At 30.3% G+C, this 21155-nt stretch overlaps 1 protein-coding gene across 1 annotated transcript in view; it reads left to right on the plus strand.

Moving 5' to 3' along the window:
• LOC125065140 overlaps positions 1 to 21155 on the plus strand; it is a 56040-nt gene that overhangs the window by 7467 nt on the left and 27418 nt on the right. The window contains exons 2-3 of the mRNA XM_047672604.1: positions 16082 to 16356; positions 19315 to 19347. Coding sequence (XP_047528560.1) covers positions 16261 to 16356; positions 19315 to 19347 — 129 coding nt within the window. The 5' untranslated portion in view covers positions 16082 to 16260. The remainder of the gene's footprint in view (positions 1 to 16081; positions 16357 to 19314; positions 19348 to 21155) is intronic.

Below are 21155 nucleotides of genomic sequence, written 5' to 3' on the forward strand. Positions count from 1 at the left end.
AGACAGATAGCAGGAAGCGACTTTGTTTTATGCTATGTAGTGATTACGTACCTATATAGAATGCAACTTGTAGAGTAAGTATTGAACTAGGCAATATAGGGCATGACGTATATATTAACGAAGCTTATACTGATATGGGTTTAATGTACGCCCCCTTTATATTCCGACATATACAATGCTATCGCATAGACCGCAGTAATTAAACTACGTGCGAGCATGGGCTATATTGCCAGCAATTACAATCATAATTGCTAACAGATGCCACAATTTCGTTTTGAGGTCTCCTCTCAACTCTTAGTTGCATGCTTCAAAGGAGCCTTTTGTTAAATCCAACGATAATATTTTATGGTGAACAAACTTATATGCAACTCTTTGTTGGTCGAGAACAACGAAATCATTACGACGTTAACACAATGCTTGCGTTTATACTTTGCGTCTGTAGCAGTCAAAATTCTTATGTAAGAATATGCATTGACGTAAAATTTAAATGAATTTAAAATAACCAGTTTCGTGGCTGTTCGAGTTCTTTGTTTTGGGCGAATTATGACCGACTTTTTATGCATAACTAAATCTTAGTACATTTTAAATTATAAAGAGTTCCGATTCATTACTTTATTATAAAAGGAAATTTATAGATTGAAGACCAAAATCAGGGAGCCAGCGCAACTACAGGCACAAGGGACATAACATTTTAGTTCCCAAGGTTAGTGGCGCATTGGAGATATAAGGAATGGTTAATATTTCTTACAGCGCCATTGTCCATAGACACATAGCGCCATAGTCCACAGCCCATAGGCTGTGGAGACCACTTACCATCAAGTTGCCCATTTGCTCGTCCGCCTACCTATACCATAAAAAATATATTAAATAAATCATTGCTCCTTTTACAAATTAATTTTATCAAATGCGGAGTTGTATATTTTAAACTGCTTAATTTTTTTTTAAATTACTGAGCGTTTAATGTTTCCTGCAGCCTAAGACAGTTGGTGATTGCTAAGAAGGAGTTTTTCAAAGTTCGTCTCCTAAGGGGCTTAAATTCGTTATTTTTGATATTACAAATATAGGATATATCAGTAAACACAGAATGAGGAATCGCATCATATTATATTTATTTCATTAAATACATTGGCAAAGTTACACAGACAGCGTGCCGAGGTAAAATTAGGGCGATGGAGATTACCAAGAAACCTTGTACACGGCTAGTAATACTAAAGAAGCAATAAATGCATTTAATTAAAACATAATTATAATAATATGACGATTTTTTTTAAAGTGAAACTTGTTAGTATTTTCTTTTCATCGGATCATCTGGTACTACTACTAATAAATACTTATATTATAATTTGAAATTATTTTTTCCACCAAAATACGTTTAAGATATTCGTGAGATGCACCGAAGGGCAACTAAAGTTAATTAATGATCACTGAGTTTGCTGTTATATGTATATTGGTAGAAAAAATAAATATGTGGATCGACAAAATGATTCTGAATGATATCGAGAAACAAATGATAAACTTTAAATTAAAAGCCGTATAAGTATAGTATCAACCTGTTTACGTCCCACTGCTGGGCAAGGTCCCCCTTTGAGGAGCAGCTTGTATACAGCTTACTCCAGCGCGCTGCTTAAATGTAGGTTGGTGGATACACGTGTTAAATTCTCAAACCCCTGGTAAAGTTTCCTCATGTATTATTTTGCACTGGATGAAAAAGGAGAGAACGAGCTAAGATTAAAAAGTGAAACATATGTTCACTAATACAACAATAATTAAAATTTGAAATATATTATTTAGAAAATATTTTGAAAAAAGTAGGTCAGTCTAAGATAGACTTAAGCGGACTATTCTTTAATGTAATTTGCCCGAAGAAGACTAAACAAAAGAGTATTTGAGGGTCTTGGGCGTTTTCTAGACGGTGAATTTTAAGTGTTGTCTAAGTCTTTTACTAAAAGTGATCTGGTAAAGGCAATAATTTGAAACTTAATTTTGTAAATTATCGGTATTAAACACGTACGGCCTTCATTATAAATTTTGTTTAGCTGGTGTTAGGAAAACATCGCTGTCTTTTTTCGAATGTAAAATTACTAAATACCGACATCCGTATTTAACTATACATTACTTAGCGGTATAAAATATTTATAAGTAAGTTGGAAAGTGGTCATATGTATAATTAATATGACGTATTCGTTTGTTGGTTCTTTCGATTCGTAGAATGTACTGGACCGATAAATATGTAGGGTTGCTATAATCAAAAACTGTGTTTTATAATAACGAATATTATTTTATACAATTTTACAACTAGTTTAATTGTTCCTCGCATAAAAGTCATTCCTTTGAATATTCAATTCCGTAAAAATGCACCCAATATTGATTTCAAATATCCGTAAGCTAAGATGAGTAACCACTGGGTGGTTGGAATACGAGTGTCGTAACCAAAGATTGTGCTTTTAAGCCGTGGGGCGGATTTCCCTACAGTAGGGCGGAAAATTTAGGGGTCGGCGAAACTAGTAGTCGGTCCAACAGTGAACCCAAACGTTAATGTCTAAAAATTCAAAAACTTCTTCCAAGCCCATCTAAAAAAATATTATCTAATTGAAATATTCACATCTTTCAACTCTTCGTAATTTACAGGGAGTTGGGGAGGGGGTTGTCGTCAATCTGCCATAAGTGAAGAGCAGGTATATGTATCAAATCCGCTCCTGGTTCAACTCTATCCTAGCACCTCTAAATTATAATCTATATTTTTAATATTTATATTAAAAATGCTTCATTTCATTTCATGCTTCTTACTGTCTCCTCCTTGTCGCGGAGAGGAAGCCCAGCGGTGGAATATTTAAGCAATGCTACTTAACTGAAAAACTTCTTGATTTAACATATACTTATATTATTAGCTTTAAAGGTTGTCAAATGTAAATTGAGAAAGCACTGACAAAGCACCTAGCCGGCGTAACGTTTTGTGAGCGTGTATCTGATCGATGTCGATGCAACTTGATGGGACAGCTGCTGAATGTACAATGAACAGTTTATGATTTCTCAGTTTATATTTCTCAGTACTTATGATTTGACTTTTTAAAATGCTATCGAAATCTGATAGGCATTGAGCCTCCTCAATATGGCCAAGCTAATAAATCACTGATATCTTTTTTTCAAATGTTTTTAATGGAATAGATTTTTATAACTATTGTTATTTTAAAATCTTAGATTAGTTTGAAAAACAATATTTTATTCTCAGCGAATTCTGTTTACATTAATGCAAATAAATTTTCTCTTCGAAGGTAAGTTTCAATAAAGACTCTTCCACAAACCATAATGAACCTTAACAAACAATGTTAAGTTCGTTATACAAACTTTTGTTGGCTTATTGATTGCTCCTTTGTTGCTCGACACTTATTTACGTACGTCTGCAAGAAAAGTTTCGGTTTTAAATCAGTCTGTTGGATAAATCGGACGCATTTGATGTTTACACGTTACGGTTGTCTAATCCAACCAAACTGACCTAATTTATAGTTTCATGCGTTCCGTTACTGAAATACTTTGAATGCGTGGAATGGCTACCGGTCTGCTCGGAATTATATGAGATCGATAGATATGAATAATTAATTACACATTACACATTAATCGAATATTCGCATTCGAGACTATATCGAACCATAGATCGTTTGATGCAATCGTATTTTAATTTCTATTTTCAAAAAAACATGTATTATTTACATTTTATTAATTTTTCTATTATTTAAAATAGGTAGGCAGATTGCCAAATGAGTTATCTGATGGTAAATGGTTATCACTGTCATTGACACTATAGGAAACATTAACCTTTATTTACATCGTACACGCGGCTCCAACTTTGACAACGATGTTTTTTCTCTTGTGCTTAACTTTACTTACCGTATGAATAGTTATCCTGACTCTATGCCCTTCAAAGCATAATACAAAAATACCAAGTATTCACCTATCCAGACAGAAATGTATCATTCGCTGTAACACTATAAAATAGTAAACTAAATGAAATCCCGGGTTTACTCGGATAAAATAAATTACTTTTTCATAAACATAGTCATTATGAAACAACTCTAACATCACGCGTAAACGTGAGACCAGACATGGCCGCCCGTTGAACTATCATTTTGTCATTGAATTTTATAGATTTCATATCGAAGTATCTCGATTATAGGAATTTCGGAAAAAAACAAAATATAATTTTTTAGTCAACAACATGTGGGTATATGAAAAAAACATTATTTTTTAACGATTTATAATTGTGGATAGATTTCGATCAGGTGAATATTTATATAAAAGATATTATAGTAGTTTATGCACACACATTTTTAAATAAAAAAAAGCAGAGGATACTAATTTAATTTACAGACGCACACATATATTAAACAATGCTCCCAAGAAATAGTTCTCGATTATTCTGAGAAACCCAGTTCTAATAAAATTCACGCAGTTGTTGATCTACGATGCGTGTACCGACAGATAGACAGTCATCCGGATAATATCTATCGGTCTTATGTATCCCATTAAAGTATTTTTATTGATATAGTATATAAGTAGAGATACTGTAGCATAGATGATCATAATGTATTACCTACTTATATATGTAGGTTCTATGTGATTGTAATGCACTAAACAGGATTGCGGTTGTATCAGATTTGGTATTAAGAGCAATTAGATCAATGTAATCCAATAACTTTCTAATTAACCTATAACCACTGACGCCTTTGGGTAACTGTTGCAACTGTTGCATTGGGAGTTATTAGTACTTGGTGGTAGGGCTTCGTGGACCTTTCATCAAATATTCTACCGCCAAGCAGCAGTACTCAGTACTATTGTGTTACGGTTTGAAGGATGTGTGAACCAGTATAACTACAGGCACAAGGGACATACCATCTCAATTCCCAAGGTTGGTTTTAATATTTCCGGCAGCGCTATCAGATGGTCCATATGCCCGTCCGCCTAGATTAAATTATCTTAAAAAAGTTAAACAAGTTTTTACTAACGTAATTTCACCGAGATGACAACGTATGCCTATGATCACACTCGAGTCGCGGAGGAAAAGTCTTTTGAAGTTATACTCGTCGTCACCTTACAGTCCACCCAGCATGATAGCATGGACTGCGAATGCAAAGTACATGGGAAACCAGTTCAATATTTCTATAGCATCAGCAATAAAACATTGAGTAGTAACGAAACGTCTTAATCGTATTGAGAGCTAACAATACGCCGCGCCTAGGAAAACAAGTACAATTGTCGTTGTTCTAAACTCTTTCCAGTGATATCAGATTTCTCGTCACTGTGAAAAAAAAAGAATGCAACTATGTTATTGTCTATACCTATGTAATACAATATCCTGTTATGTTTCCCTTGATTAGCTACTGTAGCTGAAATCGACCAAGATAACATCATCGTAAACGTTGTTATAACGTATAATTAATACCAAATCTATATCAGACGTTCATTAAACAACATACCTTGTCGACTGAGGAATATCTCTTTTTATAAGATTAATTAATATTATACCTGTTTTTGAGGCAAAATATGATAAGGATATTATGTTAGTATTATTTCATGTACAGTGTATAAAATAATTGAACGTGTAGTACTATAGAGTTGTTTTGCTTAGATATAGTTACTAGCTAAAATAGATTTTATGAAATTGTGGTCTTAGATACGAAACATTTAATACAATTCCGTTCTAATAATTGGAATTAAAAATATATTAATAGATATTTTTGCTTAAGACCAGAACAAACACGTCTAAATGGAAACTCAACCCTTATTATCTTATTTCATTATATTATTATTTTGGTGACAAAGACATGTAATTTGAAGTCGCTGGCGGTTTTAGAAAATAAAACATGTTATTTAACGAAGTGCGCGTCCGGGAAATAAGTTCATGATTATTCCCTGTTTATTTCATTAAAAGCGTATTAGTACAAGTATTCCTCTACTTTCGCAAAGTCGAAAAAGATCAAGAGTTTATTTAGTTTCTATGAGTATGTATGCTAAATATATAATTGCTAAGTATTTTGTTAAATAACAATTAATTTGTGCACGTATATTGAAGTTCGCGCATATTTCGGATAGTAAACACGAAAAATTATATGTTTTCAACTTTTGACAAAAACTTTGTCATGTTTAATACATTTAACTAGCACTAAAAATACCATTATTATAATTTTAATGTACGAAAAACCAAAGCTGATTGAACTTAGGATATTTATTAGTACTTATGTATTTTTAGTTGTATTTATTTGTTGCTTACATAGAAACATATAAATTGGCAGTTGGCAGAAAAAACAAATGAATGACTGTTTTCAAAACACAAATTTACCAGCTAAATGAATTTATAAATTTGAATTTGGATTCAAATTTATAATCATATTTCAGACCATATTTCAGATCAAAGTGGTCAGTACGATAAATATTCAAAGTTATGATAACATTAAACAGTTGAAGAAGATATTTATTAAATTAGAATTACTTTATTTACTAAAGTCTAGATACAAAAATATATTGATTTTCGTTTCATCTATAATATTTAAAACGAATTTGGCGGATAAATGATACAAAAGTTATTTTAAATTTCTCATATTTATTATTGATATAAATTAAAATGTTTAAAAGTTTAATATTTATATTTAAGTACATAAATTTGTTATTAGTATTTACAAATACCGGGGAAATAATAAAATTGAATTCATGACTGCTTGAATATAAGCAATACAAAAATATAAGGAAAACATTTCACGCACATGCTTTCCTTAGAAAGTATCTTAATACTAAATATATTGTCCGATAATACTATTGACGAAAAGTATTTTTTGACGGTTTTTTTGTTATATATATTTGGTATAACAAAGACAAGAGATGAGTGGCAATAAGATGTTAGGGCAAAATATACAATTAAAAGTAATATATGTATAAAATATAAGGATGATACCTATATACGTTCAAAAGCGACTAACTAAAACTAAAATTGTTATTGTAAAATTGGTGATGCACAGTTGATATAACAGCGTCGATGAATCAAAGGGCTGACGTGCAACTGCTATCTTCATAGTGGGGGGGTGTTTGTGGTGGTTTACCTCCCCAATCGCTACGCCACTATTAAAAATACCTATATATTAAAATTATTTTCGTGATATATATATTTGTTATCTCTTTTTATTCATTTTAGCTTTAGCTTTTAATAATGTAAGTATATTTTTAATAGTATTGCAATTATTTTAAAACATACTTTTTTCTATTTTATACAATTGCAAGTATTATGTAAATAAATAAAAATATTCAATATATTCACACATTCGTAATGATTTATTTGAATCGAATATTTGAATACTGCATACTTTTTTAATCATCCACATACAAAGAAAATATTTAGAGATGTTTGTCTTTCAAATAACGTAAATAAGACTAAGTCCTAGTGTTATTCGGGTAAATTTATACTTAAATGCTAATTCCGGTTCAGTGTGACCCGATTTCTTCAACGTATTAACTTCCCACAAAATACGATACATCCCTTTGGTAATTACCCTGTGCTCATTAGGCGGACAATTTGTGTCGGTGTTTCCGAACTTTACCTATATAAAAACCACGATATTACCCGAACCTTGTACTCAATTAAAAAGTGTAACATTTTCATACATGTTGTATTTTACTTTGAAGTATTTATTGGAAGCTGTGTATTTTATAATTGACTTATACAATATTATCAGGGTTCCGTTTAAAAGCTTGCAATCCTTAGAAAAGGTGTTTCAAATATATTAATAGCTAAAAAATTTAAACAAAATTACAATTTTTTATTTGTTTGTAATGCCATTTCAATTGATCCATTTCGGGTTAGTTCGAATTAAAATTGGGATCAGTTTTAAATTACATTCACAAATATGTTTAAAAAATGCTATGCGTTCCAAATGAAAAATCTATTGATTAATTATGAAGCTCATAATACTGATGAGATAGTTCTGTTAAAAAGAGACACGTATTATTGAAACATTTATTTCACAACAAAAATATATTTATTGTATTCATGGTATGGAAACAATAATTGTAAAATATGAAATAAAAATAACAAAGAAGTCCGCTGAGTTACTTTAGCCGGTTCTTCTCAGGTCCGAGATGTTTATTTCCGAATAAACGAAGTTTCGTGAGCAAGTGCAACACTTCTATATTGAATAAAGATATTAGACTTGACTTTGACTTTAGCCGACTATCTACTTTGGAGAACTTATAATAAGAAATTTTGGAGATTATTTTAAATCTCTTTCTCTCTCCGAATCTCTTATTAAGAGTTTTGGAGTATCAATTAAAAACTACCTACTATATTATATATGTCTACATTACAATAAGATATCCATATATAGAACATATATAATTTAAACAAACTATAGCAAAAACACGAGCAAACAAAATTTACTACTTCTATTATTAGTATGATAACATCATAGTGTTTTCATGAACCTATAATTGTGTGATTGATTGTCTTACAGCGGTAAAACTAATGATTAGCAGCCTGTAAATTTCCCACTGCTGGGCTAAGGCCTTCTCTCCCTTTGAGAAGAAGATTTGGAGCATATTCCACCACGCTGTTCGGTTGCGGGTGCGGGTTGGTGGAATACACATATGGCAGAGATTCGTTAAAATTAAACACATGCAGGTTTCCACGATGTTTTTCTTCACCGCTGAGCACGAGATGAATTATAAACACAAATTAAGCACATGAAATTCAGTGGTGCTTGCCTGGGTTTGAACCCGAAATCATCGGTTAAGATGAACGCGTTCCAACCACTGGGCCATCTCGGCTCGATTTTGAATGATTGTAAATGAAACATTTTTATTAAAATATATTCACTTAATTTTATTTACTCACAAACTCTTTGAAGACCGGTTGACTTCAAGTAAACAGCTGATTAAATAACTATATCAACGGCACCTGCCGCAAACTTGTTTTTACTATTTTATGGATGACTGAATTACGGTACGGTATATATATTTTTATATAAAAAAAATCCATTTAACTTTATTTAAATCTAACACTCTATATCTCTCTTTTTGCTATATATCTATAGCCAATTCAATCAAAGATTTTACCATCCGGCCTATTAGAAAGCCGTACTTAATAAGAAACGCAAACCTCACCGCAAATCACGAGTGTGAAATTTCAGAATGTTATAAATAATTATAATCGTAAATTAAAATTGAAAATTCAGTGATGCTTGCCTGGGCTTGAACCTACAATTTTCGTTTAAGATGGAAGCATTCTAACCACTGGGCCATCTCGAGTGTTCACGGAAATGTATTCCATTTTGTTTTGTTGCAAATCTCTAATTGTAAAATCTCCGTATCTACTCGTATGTATAATTTTTCTAAACAACTTAAAGAGTTATTACGCAAACGTGCAACGTCATTTGTCAATTTAGATGGATTACAAAATACTTGCTTAATTTACTAGTTACTTCTTTTTTTTAATTAAAACATTTAGAGTTGCTTCTTAATGGTCCAGGTAATGAGATTATAAGTGTCCGACGGCACTTTTTTGTACGAAACCTTTATAAATTTCAATAACATAATAAAAAAATCGGGCTCAATTTAAAAAAATTATTAATATATTACAAAACAAAGAAAAAAGTTACAATAAATAAACAACGTTTAGTTTGTTAAGTTTTACTATTTGTGAAATGCCATTCAGGGTTAATAGCAAACATTAAAACGATTCTTCTCGGACGGAAAATATAACCGAACGTACGTCATTAAGTCATACCAAACGCCCGGACTCGTAAAGCTACGTAATGTAATGTAGTTATATTTAACCTTCGATTAACGAAATGTGAGTCAGCCCATGTACTCTATTAAAAGCCAGAAGTAGAAAGAGCGTCTGTACGACCGTCACGTCTTGACGCAGGTCGACTTAAATTGTTCGCCTGTCAATCATTGGACGGCTTTCAGGTAATATGTTTCCGATCAAATATTTATGTAACCAATAACAAGTCTTAAATCTGGTATTCGAGGTGTTCCACGTACATTTCCAGTGAGCTGTTTTATGTAATTGAAATTTCAGTGTGATTAGTACTTTATTATTAGACGTGCACCACTCGATCGTGATAGATATAGAACTATTTTCGTTTTATTATTTACGTGAGTAAACATACATCTAGGTCAAGTATATATTCATTTGTTTGGAATATTACAGTGATACGTAAAGAGTGATATACTCGATCGATGTGTCTAGTAAATGTTTTTCTAATTCCAAACAAAATATTTATGAAAATTTTCTTGTCAGTTCTGTGAAAGGAAAACAGATATTACTTCATAATTTGAGATGAATAATTTATAAAATGTATATAGAATATAAAATGATTAATGTTAAGAGTTGAATTCTTTCACACATTTATTATTTTTTAATCTCTAAAGCCAAAAATATGCGTTTGATAAGGTTGGCGAGGGTCACTGTGTATGACACATCTGTTTCTGAAAGACAGCGAGGGTCCAATTCAAACGTCAATCTCATGTTTCCGCTACATTGAAGTTTGCTCGTTTACCGCCAATCTACCACAAAAATAAATATTCGCATATTGAAGAACCTTAATTAATTTAATTAAATACAATATATACCTAATGTTATTTTTTATTATTAATAAATATATCATTATCATTTTTAATAAACATATATTTAAAATAATCGTACCTTGATACTTTGTTTCATTATTCATACATAAATAAACATTATTTTAAGTGTTTTAATATATCTTTGCGTTTTAAACTATGAACAAGTTAATTAATTATATTTTGTTACTTCCATACTGGTAAAAATGTTTATACATATCAATATATTAAATACAAATTGTTATTGCAGTAGATAATAAAAGTTTATGATAAAGGAAAGGAAATAACTTTTCTATTTCTACAATGAAATATATAAGTATTTTCGCATATATTTTATCTTCGACGCCACATCCGGGTCTATAAATTTTATACGTTTTTCTCGATACCTTAGAAAATACAGCGTCGATTTCAAAACTAGAATGCTGCAAAACGAAATTCGCTCCTTGGATTGTATTGGGTATGTTTCGTTATGAGTGAAGGTCTTCGATCGACTTATATTTATATAATAGAATCAAAGAAAAGAACCAAATACTTTTTATTGCCCCACCCTACAAACCTAAACAAATAATGACAATTTAAATTACACGTATAATATTTTGAGGTGAAAAAATTCAGTTCAATATTCGTAAGCTAGCACTGATTATTAGGTGGTCCCTTAACTCGGATATTTTACAAAAAATAATAAATAGAAACAGTTGAAATTATGTTACAATATCGTATGTATAAATGTCTGTAGAGATAAGTTGAAATTTATCGTTAATTTGTTTATTATTTAGCTTTGAAATACAAATAAAAATACAGACAAAGATATAGATTATTGAATTTACTTTAAAAATAATTTAAAATTAACAAATAATTCAGCGATCTATACGAAGCATATATCCTGCGTATGGAGGTACAAATAATAAATACAATACACCAATAAAATGTTCTGTAATTAAACTGTGGACAATGCTTTATAATGCAGATAGGGATGAATGGCTATTTACCTGCGGGCGACGCAAATCTTTACACATAAGCTATGTGTTTTTTAAAGCAGTATTTCATTGCTTTAATTTTATATTTTAATGTAATTTTCGTGACGTGTTTATAAAGTGCTAAAGTATATTTAAATAATTAGTCATTCAAAAATTATACACTACTTTATTAATTTTAATTTTATACTATTCTCACAACAATATATATAACATTACATACGTAAATCACGCTGAAAATTACTACGAGTACATTAAGGTTGGTTTATAATATCACAGATTTTGCTAGTCCTTCTTGAATTGAATTAGTACCTACAAAATACATTTTGGTATTTGAGTAATATTTTATTAAAATAAGTGCAATATACTAGATGTGTCTATTTTGATTTGACAATATTATTAAATCAAACTAGCCAGATAATTAAAGACTATTAAAATATGTTGTTAGCTAATCATATGAGTTTGATAGACAGTATAATTCATTTGAATGTTATACGTCAGATTAGTAAATTAATAAAAATATAACTCAAAGAAAGGAGATCGTGGGCTAATCGGTTTCAAAAACCTTCATCTCAAGTAGATAGGCGACCCAGGAATGGAATATTTACAGGTTATAACTATTGTCACCGGCACTCAAAGTTTGTGGAAAATTAATTGTTTTAAAATATAGTTGCAATATTTTACAGTGACATTGTAAGTAAAATATTATCATGCAATAAAAGTATACTCGATTGAAGTATTTTGCAATTATGTATTTTGAATTGAATTCGATTATTATAGTTCCACTTAGTGTGCTTGTATGAATGTTATTCGAAATATTTTACAATCACTTTAGCCTTCGCTTTGGCAGTTAGTTCACATCATAGACTGAAATAATTTGACGGGAATGACCTCATTTCCACTTGTTATTACTAGTATTAGGTGCAGATGCTTGTTAAGACTGGACTATGATCTATATAGGTGATTACGACTAAGACTAATGAACTTAAATCAGCCTTGTTTCTCCAATTGTTTGATGTATTATTGTTACTAAATACTATATACAGAAAGATATTTAATATATATATAAAGACTGCGTATTCAGCAACTCTGTTGTACACTTTACAAAAACATTCAAGAAAGCGTCCAAAATGTCTCTGTTGATAGATAAAAGTGATAGGTAACTTTGTAAGTGCAAAAGGTTATTAAAATTAAGCGAGTTCATAGATTATATCAAACCTTGGAAATTAAACGAAAAACATTTTTACACAATTACAAAATTTCACAAAAATCCTAAGTTTCTTTCGGCGTTTCATCACAGTCCGTGTATTTTGTTGTCTGAATTGATGGAAATTATTATTTAAATTCTATTTATAAATCATCATAATGCTTTTATATTGAAATCATTACAATACAGTAATTTGAACTTAAATAAACCGACGAAATTGTATAATTACGACTAAATATATGTACGTACATATGTAACATTATTTTATTCTGAAGTAGTGAGAGCTCTGTTTTATTTCAATTCCGAGAGTAATAAAAAATTCAATGATATATAATATTTTATAATTTAACGAATATTTAAATGAAACTAGGACAATATTATAAAGGAAAACGAAAATTTAATGATAAAATAAAAATTGTATGACACAAGCCTTAGACAAATCAGTTCGGTCAATACAAGAGGATATAATCATAAGAGCTCTCTCACACAAAGCACAGATAATACCTTATGTAACTTGGAAACGGCTCTCTATTAATCAATTGTATAATGGCTTCTGTATCGAGTTATAGAAAATTTAATTTCAATTAATTTCAAGAAAAAACTTGTAGAATACCTTACAAAGGAGTATATATATATATATATATATATAGTAGTTAGGCGGCTACCCATTTTATTTTGCGCCGAAAGAAAATTTGACCATTCCAAGTATCTTCAAAGCGCCACCAACTCTGGAAACAAAGTTGTCATATCCCTTGTGCCTATAGTATCAGTGGTTAACTCACCCTTCAATGGAGATCATAACAAGGAGCAGGTGGTCTTTACTCAGACGGGCTTGTACATGGCCGTACCACCAAGTTTATAAGTCGTAACTATTAGTATTAGTTTTATTCCAACAAACAAAGGCTAGACTAAGCTAATGGGTCACCTGATGATAAATGGTTACCTATACTCATAGATGTTTGCACTGTACAAAGTATTCACCATTCATTACCCAGTCAATACGCTGCCAACCACAGGATGAAAGATGTCTCTCGTATCAGTAATTACATTGGCTTACTCATCCTCCGAACTAGAACAGCAACATTGATGTTTGTCGCTAGAATATGATGAGAGAATAATACCTACCAAACGGCTCATATAATAAACAAACACCTTTAAAAAAAGTATTTAATTTATATAGAAACATTTTTAACATTGAAATATTTTTTTAAATTTTTTCATAAAATTCTACACACTGAAATAATGAGGTCATGATTTTCTCATTGAATAAATATAAATTTATCTAAAGAGCGCAGCTAAATTAATCTGGTTGTAATTATAACTTATTTCCAGAGGAAATCAGCAAGTTTCTTAAAGATTGAAATATCACGTATATTGAGCGAAATGCATGTTAATGTTCGTTTTCGATTTCAATTGACATACTATTATAACTATAAAAATTATATGAATTCCATAGTCTAATATAATCTTGGTTTTTATATGCGTATTTATACAGTCTTAAAGGTTTTTACATTGAAAACAACAAAGTGCTAAAGTAACAGAAATATCGACGAAATATGTTGTAGGAGTTTGCGTCAGTGAGCTATCAATCTGAGTATTAGGTATATTTTATTTTTGACCGAATACCAGAATCGAACATGTGTTACGTTTCAAATGTTCATTTGTAATCTTGTGAGAAACATCTCTACCTATTACATAAATGAGGTCGTATTTTATTTGATTCTATAAAATAATATTCCAAGTTCGACAGCTTCAAATAACTTAGTTATTCATCTCTCCTACATGTTATTAATGTGGAATTAGCATTAAAAAAATAGCTTAAAATTTAAAACTGTAAATTTTGAAATATCATAACTATTTTCAATTCATTAGATGTTAAGAATCATCTCTGTTTAATGAATACCTTAAGGTTCTACTCGCCAAAACCACTGACCCGACAAAACGAGTCGGTGGCTATAGTGTCGCCGCCTAATTGTCGGCTGCACAACTCGTTACTAGTTGGAAAACCCTTGATGGCGGCTCGAAATATTCAATAGGAGACAGATGAATATTAAAATAAAAGTACGTTTTTAGAACTTTTGTATTACCTATTTATTTGTAAACATTACCCGAGTAACCAATGTTACATACAACACATAGTTAATCCTAATTAACTATATAAAAAAAAAAGTAAAACTATATAGGTAGTATTACTGTTAATGAAGCATTTATTTACTTCGTCAGAGAAAAAAAAAATGTTTATAAAGTTCTAAATGCTCCCAAACAATATTTCAGTATTAATAACAGTATTTCTGGACTCTGTGTTTGTATTTATGATTTGTCGGTTTATATTTTATTGGATGAAAGAGAAATTCCGACTAGTGATGTGTATAATTGTTGATGGTAGACTTGAAAAAAGTGATGTTTGACTACTTTGATTAACCGGTACATCGGTTTTTTGCATATGTGAAAAATTTACATTAACTAAAGGTTTGAGTTATTTTCAGTAAATAGAGTTGATCTGACTCTAGTTGAAACCATACAAAAGTATGTTTTATTTATATTTTAGGAACTTACTGTCCGATGTTCAGACATTTAAATATATCCGATCATTCTTTATTACTAACACAATTTTAAATAAGACCCGATTTTTTTTTATTATTTAGTGCAATAAAATCTGTACAGTTCACACTGTACCGATTTAATTTCGAAACTTTTTGCGAAAATCTCATTTAATTTTAACACTTTTCGTGTGAATATTACCGAATGTAATTAGTAGTTGCTTATACACGTTGGTTATTATTGGCTTTATATGTGACCAGAAATTTAAATAACCTATTACTTTGAAGTAAGTCAAAATGTCTGGAAAAGTTTAATATAGAATCGAACGCCTAGCCAGGAAATATGCATTGACTTCGCGGAGTCAGAAACCTGATGTAGGTACTTAATGAGTTTGGATTTACTTTATTTTGTTACTTTCTATATCGAATTATGTTAATAATTTACTTTACTCATATAATCTTTGGTAATATTATAAATGCGAAAGTAACTCTGTTTGTCTGTCTGTCTATTACTCAAATGTTATGAAATTTATTATGAAGCAAGCTTGAACCCCAAAAAAGGATATATGCTGCTTTTTATACCTATCACCTGACGGCATTCCCAAAACGAGAGCGAAACCGCGAGCGACAACTAGTTTCACATCAATTTAAATAGTATTTCATACTTTATCCTCATGAAGGAAAAAGATCCAACGACATTTAGATGCTGCTATTTTTGTACCGATATTAATAAACTGTAAATGTTCTTGTTTCAGATATACACTGCATCAAACCGACCTACCTCCAGTAAATAATGTGAATAAAAAAAATCGTCTTCCACCAACTACCTCAGAAATTTAGATAATGAAGGGCTCTTTGAAGAAGGCGGTTGGAATTTAGTTGAAGTGTCATTTTGAGACGCGAAGTTTTGCTGCAATGAAGTGAGAAGCTGGAAATGTCTGCTCGGGAAGTAGAATTGACTGGCGGCGCGCCGTGGGGCTTCCGAATGCACGGCGGCGCTGATCAAAATCAACCACTACGAATATCGAGAGTAAGTACAGAAGTAATATTTCACACGAACAAATGCGTATGAATATTTCACTCGATCTTCATAAAGGAATGTTGTTGGTATTTAGTCTGAAGACGCTATTTTTGTTTCGTTTCTACAAAAAATCATCGTCTTTTATATTTTTTATCTACAAAATATTTGTTGACTCAATATATTTTTTATTTTTAATATATAATATCAACAAAAAAAAAAAAACAAATATTTAACAAAATTTAATACAAATTGTTATAAAAAACTCATATTAAGTTGTTTTATTTTTCCAACAGTTTTTACTCACAAAGGAAAATGATACGTATTGCTTAATTCATTAGCTCAATTTATACGCAGATAATATTCCTTGTCTTAGCATGGAATCAATATTATTAATGTTGACGTTGCAGTTAATTTAAAAAATATCTTTCTGTTAACATTGATTTGATATTCGAAAGGAGGTTAAGGTTTAACTAATCACCCCCTCAACAACAATTATAATTAAAGCCGTAATTGATTGTAGCTTAAACCCTTATTTAATAGGTTACCGACTAAACAATCAGCCGCTAGTGAAGTTGGATTGGGCAACTACGCCTCGTGCAGATGCTACTAAACTGGACCGAGTATTTTTTGTCATAATAATTTAAATCGCTGAGCATGCGCACTCATTCCCTGTGTGGTAATTAAACAATCGATTAAACTAACGGCCGATCAAAAGTCAGTATTCTACGTTAGCTCTAAGACTCGAGAGCTTTAGAGGAAATGATTTTCAGCGTTTCTCTGCGAATCCCGTAGTGACGAGTGAATGTATTGAAATTGCTTACTGAATTTGCAAGTTGAAGTGCCAATGTGTTGGCAATGGTATACATTTTCGTAACAAAACTACATTTCAGTAAATATTTCCTAACCGACACAAAAATCATTTAGGGGTTGGAAATAATATGAAACGGGTTACTTGCAGTAACTTCAATAATAAGAATAAAATGTTTAAGTATTCGTAATAAAAATAAAGTAATAGACGAGAGTTATAAAAATATATCAGATTTAGCAAATTTTGGATTATGATGTAGGTTTTTTGCCAAATTATCCTTTTGAATTTGAGAGAACACGAAATTTTTTTAATGAACTCGATTTTTTTTCCTATTAAATAAACTCTTAGTTTAGTGTTTTTATAGGCTCACATAAGCTCACATAGGCTCTAAATAAGTATATAGTAAAAAAAAATACATCGTTAGTCATTTTGAAAAATATTTACATTATTTTTTCTGCAATTTGACAGTGGATCGTCGTCTTTTACCAAGGGACATTCACCTGACATCACTTATATAATTATCTTTCAAAGTTCCTTTTGTATAAAAAAATATATTGTTACATTATTTTTGATAAAGACCGCTTCGATATTCATATTTATGTTTCAAGAGTTTTACTCGTGAACCCTAGTTATTAATTTTCGGAAACTCGATAAAAACATTCAACTCGGGCGTCCTAAATTAGGTACTTTTGAATAAACGCTTAGTCTCAAATTACGCTATTAAAAATATTTCTTTAATGTTTTGAGAGAATATTGCGAAAAATCTTTTATTCTGAATGATCATTGCTGAAATGTTATTCTTTTTTTCCTGCTGGATGGATCATTACTCGTATATTAAAAATTCTAGGCGCGTCACAATAACACTCCTTGCATATCTAAGCAAAAGCATATTTATTTTTACGTGTTTTGCTAAATATAATTATAACAAAGACAATGTTACTATGCTCATCTCGATTACAAAACGCTTCGATTAATAGGTTTTAGACTATAAAAACAAGAGTGTTAAGTTTATTTTATTGGATGTTATAATTTCAACTAGATTTTTATGCTGTAAACAAAATGGTTAGTTTTTAATATTTTTAAGATACAATACAAACAGACGTAAACGATATTGGTTTTAGAATATATTTTACGAGTATCATATGGCAGATCAGGCAATATCTGCATTCTATTTTAGGTTTGTAGTGAATATTTTTGTTGCCTCGTTCTATTATCGTCCGTGCATCATTCAAACTTTACTGCCCTTAAAAACTTAATAGGACATAAATTATCTATCTGGCGCAAAGGCAGCTAATCTTTTCTTACCATTTGAATTTAGCAATAATTTTATTCTAAATCATGTGGTTATTTTATATATAATTGTATACGTCATCATATCCGTCCGTAGAACGGTACTTTTATTGTTGGTAAAGCATTGCCTAAACTCGAGAAGCTGATAAATATAAAAAAAAACGAATTTCATTTCGTTTAGCGAAGATTTTATTTAAGTAAAAATATCGATTAAACGTTTAAAATTTAATAAATTTCTCTTTTATAAAGTCAGTCGAAATACAACCATTAAAAATTATTTTATTGAGACTTTTAAAATCACAAGTAAAAACTTTCTTGAATTTTTATTTCCAAGTTGTTGGCATAAAAATCGTCGCTGGAAAATGTTATGTATATTTTTATAGTGACAACTACCATTTAATCTCGGTTTTGCGCGGGACTGTGTAGAACGCACATAAAAAGAATCCGTTAGCAAAATAAATAAGTTATCACACTTTATATATAAGTGTTTTTATTGATTCACAATACCTACGTTACATAATATATCAACGAGGCCCTGTAACCCCTAAACTAGGAGACCCCGTATCTTAGAGACGAGTGACTTTCCAATCAATGCTTATATTTGTTAGATTATATACTATTAGATAAGAGAAAAAAAAACACAAAGTATACGGAACTTGTGGTAAAGAATTGATTACCTAAATATCTTAATATATGTAAAGTTAACAAATAAAAAGAAGACAAGACAGGCGTTTTTTTATCTAAAGCGATATATGCACTGAAATTTGCAAGTATATTAAATTAATATAGCGGTCATATGTAGTAAAATATTTATAAAGCAACTAGGCTACGTATATCCTTACAATAATATCTTCATTTTATTTCAACAGTGCTTCAGCGATACGCTCGAACGAACATTGGATGTGAGTAAAGTTTGCCGAATTGTTTCCTTAACAAACAACAATCAATCTTAGTAACGAGTGTTCGCTCATCTTTATTTACTAAATATTTCAGTAAAACATTTCGTACTTGTGTTCTGTTACAACTAATTGATTTTATGTTATATATGTTTTTGCTACTACGATTTCATTTATGGAAACTATTAATTGATTAACAGTTATCTCAACGATTTATTGTTATAATGCAAAAATAACACGTGAGTTTATTTCGAATTAAAGTTGTGTGTATTATTATTAGTACTAAAAAATAACAAGGCCTCTTGAAATCCCGAACAAAAAGTTCTTCGCCTTTTTTTTTATTTCAATGAAAATTACTATTTCATGGTGATATTAAATAACGCCAGTTGCCAGTAATTAAAAGAGTTTGGGCGGTCAAAGGCGTTGTTCAGTTTGCTTCTTACCTTTTACTGAGAGACAGAATTCTCAAGTAAGTCTTTATTTCTAGAGCACTTGAAGGAAGGCGTAAAAGTCTGCGTTATTTCCACATCCTCGTTCCATACGTAGGTCTTATCGGAGGCTTTCAGCATTTCCCCTTTTTCCTAGAATCAGAACGCTATTACCTAACAATTTTTTTGTTCGTGAAATTTGTTGCCGCGTTTTATTTCTTATGAAATACCTTCAATTTTTTTCACGCTTTATATTTGTAACACACTAATTTTAATAAAATTATAACTATTTAAAATTGCCTAAAAACGAATTAATTCTTTGTATTGTTTTTATGAGGTTTAAATCTAAAATACTTAAATACTTAATTGGATGTTGGTTTTTACAATGATGATTTTCCACTATCGTATATTTATCCAAAAAACATATTACATAATAAAGGATGTTATAACTAATGATTTTAATCACTTAATTTATAATAACAACGATATTAAAAGCCAAAAAAGTAAGCAGATTACAAATTATTGACGTCTTACACTAAACCATCATGATTCTTAAATAAATAATAGTGATTTCTTCTGCGCACATTTAAAATATATTTTTTTATTTTTATATGGCTTATTGTAAAATTCTGCTGTCACGACATATAATATGAAAATAACAAATATTTTTTAATTGATTACGAATGCTCAAGAGAAACGAGACGGAAAAAATATTCATGAATATTTGATATTACTCGTAAATTTAGGTACCTAACGTATATATGTAGACACAAAAAATATATTTTAAAATGTATGTGCATATTGTTTTACACCAGAGTTTCAGGATAGTATTTTTTATGTAGCAATATATAGATTGTGCGGATACAATGCATTTACTTTTATTCAAGGATTAGCGACCCGTCCCAGCTTCGCACGAATGCAATTTATTATTAAAGAAAATGAGAAGTGCGCTAAGTAAGAATAAGTTAGTTCTTATATTTATTTTTATTCATTCATTATTATTATTCATTAATATATCTAAGCAAGTCATGTGTGAGATATTTGAATGATTTTAAATCTGTTTTGAGTAGTAATTTCATTGTGAAACATTAAGTCTAACATTGATTAAGTTTTGACCACTTCTCATAGATTCAGTTTTATGTAATTTTAGTTGCCAAGGTCAAATAGTATTGTTTCATCCAGTTGATACGACCGACCGTCTCCAAGCGAACGTTTTTTTTGATTGTACGTAATTTGGAATCTTCTTAAATATTCATTGGAATTGTAAGGTGTAGAAGAATTTTTTAATTTATATTAAATACTCAAGATAGCTGATATTTTTATCTGAACCGAGATAATTAATGAATTGTAGACAATGTCTGTTAATAATTTATAGTTTTTTTACTA

The sequence above is a fragment of the Vanessa atalanta genome, chromosome 7 (genome assembly GCF_905147765.1).
Source record: "Vanessa atalanta chromosome 7, ilVanAtal1.2, whole genome shotgun sequence".
Lineage (NCBI taxonomy): Eukaryota > Metazoa > Arthropoda > Insecta > Lepidoptera > Nymphalidae > Vanessa > Vanessa atalanta.